Source organism: Trachymyrmex septentrionalis, unplaced genomic scaffold (assembly GCF_001594115.1).
Source record: "Trachymyrmex septentrionalis isolate Tsep2-gDNA-1 unplaced genomic scaffold, Tsep1.0 scaffold13, whole genome shotgun sequence".
Classification (NCBI taxonomy): domain Eukaryota; kingdom Metazoa; phylum Arthropoda; class Insecta; order Hymenoptera; family Formicidae; genus Trachymyrmex; species Trachymyrmex septentrionalis.
The window spans coordinates 1,067,029-1,069,822 of NW_017304438.1; the positions used below are offsets into that span (position 1 = coordinate 1,067,029).

The 2,794-nt window shown below is 31.6% G+C and overlaps 1 protein-coding gene across 3 annotated transcripts in view; it reads right to left on the minus strand.

The window, feature by feature from the left end:
- Positions 1 to 1,842, minus strand: part of LOC108756915 (DNA repair protein RAD50-like) — a 10,570-nt gene extending 8,728 nt beyond the window's left edge. Inside the window, exons 1-2 of one of the 3 annotated variants that reach the window (XM_018501089.1) lie at positions 1,767 to 1,842; positions 677 to 1,012 (exon numbers count right to left, since the gene is read on the minus strand). In XM_018501089.1, coding sequence (XP_018356591.1) covers positions 677 to 907 — 231 coding nt within the window. In that variant the 5' untranslated portion in view covers positions 908 to 1,012; positions 1,767 to 1,842. Of the gene's footprint in view, positions 1 to 676; positions 1,074 to 1,766 lie in introns of all 3 variants that reach the window. The other 2 variants (XM_018501090.1, XM_018501088.1) reach the window with 2 other exon arrangements.
- Positions 1,843 to 2,794: the final 952 nt, after the last annotated feature.

The following is a 2,794-nucleotide window of genomic DNA, read 5'->3' on the forward strand; positions in this document are numbered from 1 at the left end:
AGAAAAATTTAAAATATTTTATTTTAATTTTATGTGTGTGAATAAAGGTAATTATTAATTAACACATTTCATATAGATTATTTTTATAATAGATGATTTTAGATCATCTTATAATTTTTTTTTTCTATAATAAAAATAATTTATATAAAATCTGTTAATTAGTAATCACCTTAATTCGTAAAATTAAAATAAAATCAAATATTCTATTTTTTTATTAAGATAAAATAAAATTTAGATATAATATTCTAAATTTTTATTATGTTTTGTGTGTGTGTGTGTGTGTGTGTGTGTGTTTTGTACGTATGTGCGTACGCATGTGAGGTGTATACATATTTAGGCTTTGTTCCGACACATATTAGGCTTAAACGAGCATAAAATGATATCTCATGTGCATTATGCAACGGAATGCAACCTTAGTTGTTGCAGATATAATGCAACAAAGAAATATGAGATATACAAAGCTACAAAGAATGTACACTGACAAAAAAATTATACATAAATTTAGACAAGAGTCATAATCTCAGTAAATACAGTGAAAGGCTCGAGAATTATTTTAATTCTCGAATAAACCTTTGAAAAGACTGTTATTGAGAAAACAATCTTAACTTTACACTGATAACTTTTTTGTCAGAGTATAGAATTGTAATAAATTAATTTACAATTACTTTTATCATACCGAGCCAGTTGTTGCCAACATGGGGTCGTGTATAAAGGACTTCCCTTTCTCAGAACCTGGTGGAAACTCGCCAGTTGTTGCATATTTCAATGCCTCGATGATAGTAGTTTTTCCCGTGCCGTTTGGGCCCAGGATAAGTGTCAACGGGCAGGAAAAACGTATTATTGCATCCTCGCTATCGTCGCCAAAATTACGAATGCCACGAAGAGCCAGTTTCCGTACTTTGGACATGTTTCCTCTGATCAAAAATCGGCTACGTCAAGTGGATCATTAATCGTACCCTGATATCCTTCCTATCCTTCGACGAAATGGCCTCTTAATGGTGATTGCTCGTCTCTGCAATTAAGCTGTTTCTGAATCAATAGTTCGTAGTCGTAAGGAACCGATTGTGTTTAGGCTGGAATCAGACAACGCATTGAAGATTATGATTGAAGATTGAAAGATTAAAATTTGACCAATTAAAACAATAGGGGCTAAAATTCCTTTGTCCTCATAGGGGATTAAATTTCAATCTCAATCTTCAATGCATAGTCTAATTCCGACCTAACTCTTGACGATAGTCATTGATTTTGTTGCGCAGATATGCGTAAAATAAAAAAGCAATGATATCAATGACTGTCATCAAGAGTTACAGAATCAGCCTATGAAGTCTTATCAGTCAATCAGTGAAATTTGCCAATAGCCAACTATGACTTAAGACTACCGATATTCTTAAGACTGATCAAATTCGATTTTATTCCTTCTCTTAGTCGAGCTAAACGCCTTGCTGTACAACACTCGCGAAAAATCAATCACCTAGATATTTAGGTTAGGACTAGTTAATACTTAGGCCCAGGTTTAACAACTCATGGTTAACTCTTAAATGAGGTTCAACTTGTTTCTTATCTTTTTACAATTCTAAACTTGGAAAGAGGCAATGAATAAGTCGAACCTCGTTATAAGTTAACCATCAGTTGTGGAACTGGGCCTTAAAATTTCCGACTATTAATTCTTGTAGTATTACACTAGACTAAAATCGGCATTCATGTCATTTCACGTCTGATCAATGAAATAATACGTGTGAGAATTGAGAAGATACATTAATACATACATGTACCAAACAATTTACGCAGTTAGAAAGGCAAACGATGAAACGTAAACGCGCCAAAAAGCAAACATGCGTCCATAGCAATCCATCAGTGTTGCCGCGGGTAAAAAAATAATTTTACTAAATCCCTACTTCAAAATTCACTAAAAGTTCCCAAAATTCACCAAATACGTAAAATCACAAAAAAAAAGAGAGAAGAAGGTGCGATTACATGTAGGTATGTGATACAGAAACTAACTAAGGGTGCTTTCCAATTGCAATATCCCTAGGTACTTTCGTGCACACCGCGACACAAGTTGCGTTCCAATTATCCGTTATTGTCGATGCACATGGGGTCCTATTCTTGAATCTGTACGCAACTTTACGTATACGCACGTTGCAATTGACGAAAAAGCGTATACGTTATTGATGTTATATTCTTGAGTACTTTTTTTTTGTAGCACTCGCAGTGGGAAACGTATACGTTTTCTAATGTGCGGAAATATGCTTGGCAACATTAAAATATATCAGCATTCTACAAACATTAGATGCAAAAGCATACAGCCGACAGCAGAACAAATGATAATTCATAAGGCAAAAGTTATTACGTTGAAAAGATAATTAATTGAATCATATTTAATTAGTCTTCTTTTATCTAGCCAATACAACTGAAAAAAATGTATGTTTCCAAACCTTAAAAATGTATGTAATTTTCTTATTGTGATAATATTTTTTGTTTTAATTATGTCACTTGTAAAAATTTAGGTTAGAAAGTCTTAACCTATTTGTTATTTTAAACAATATTTTTCTATACTTTTAAAGAAATATTTTTTATAAAAGTAAATATCTTATACACTGAAAAAAATGCATGTAATTTGACAAAGAAATTACATGTCTATGACTGGAAAATTACCTAAATATGATTGGAAATTTACAATTTCCAGTAAATTTCCAATCATATTTATGTAATTCAAGTAATTTTCCAGTCATAAACATATAATTTCCATGTAAAATTACATGTATTTTTTTTAGTGATATGTATTTATATATAT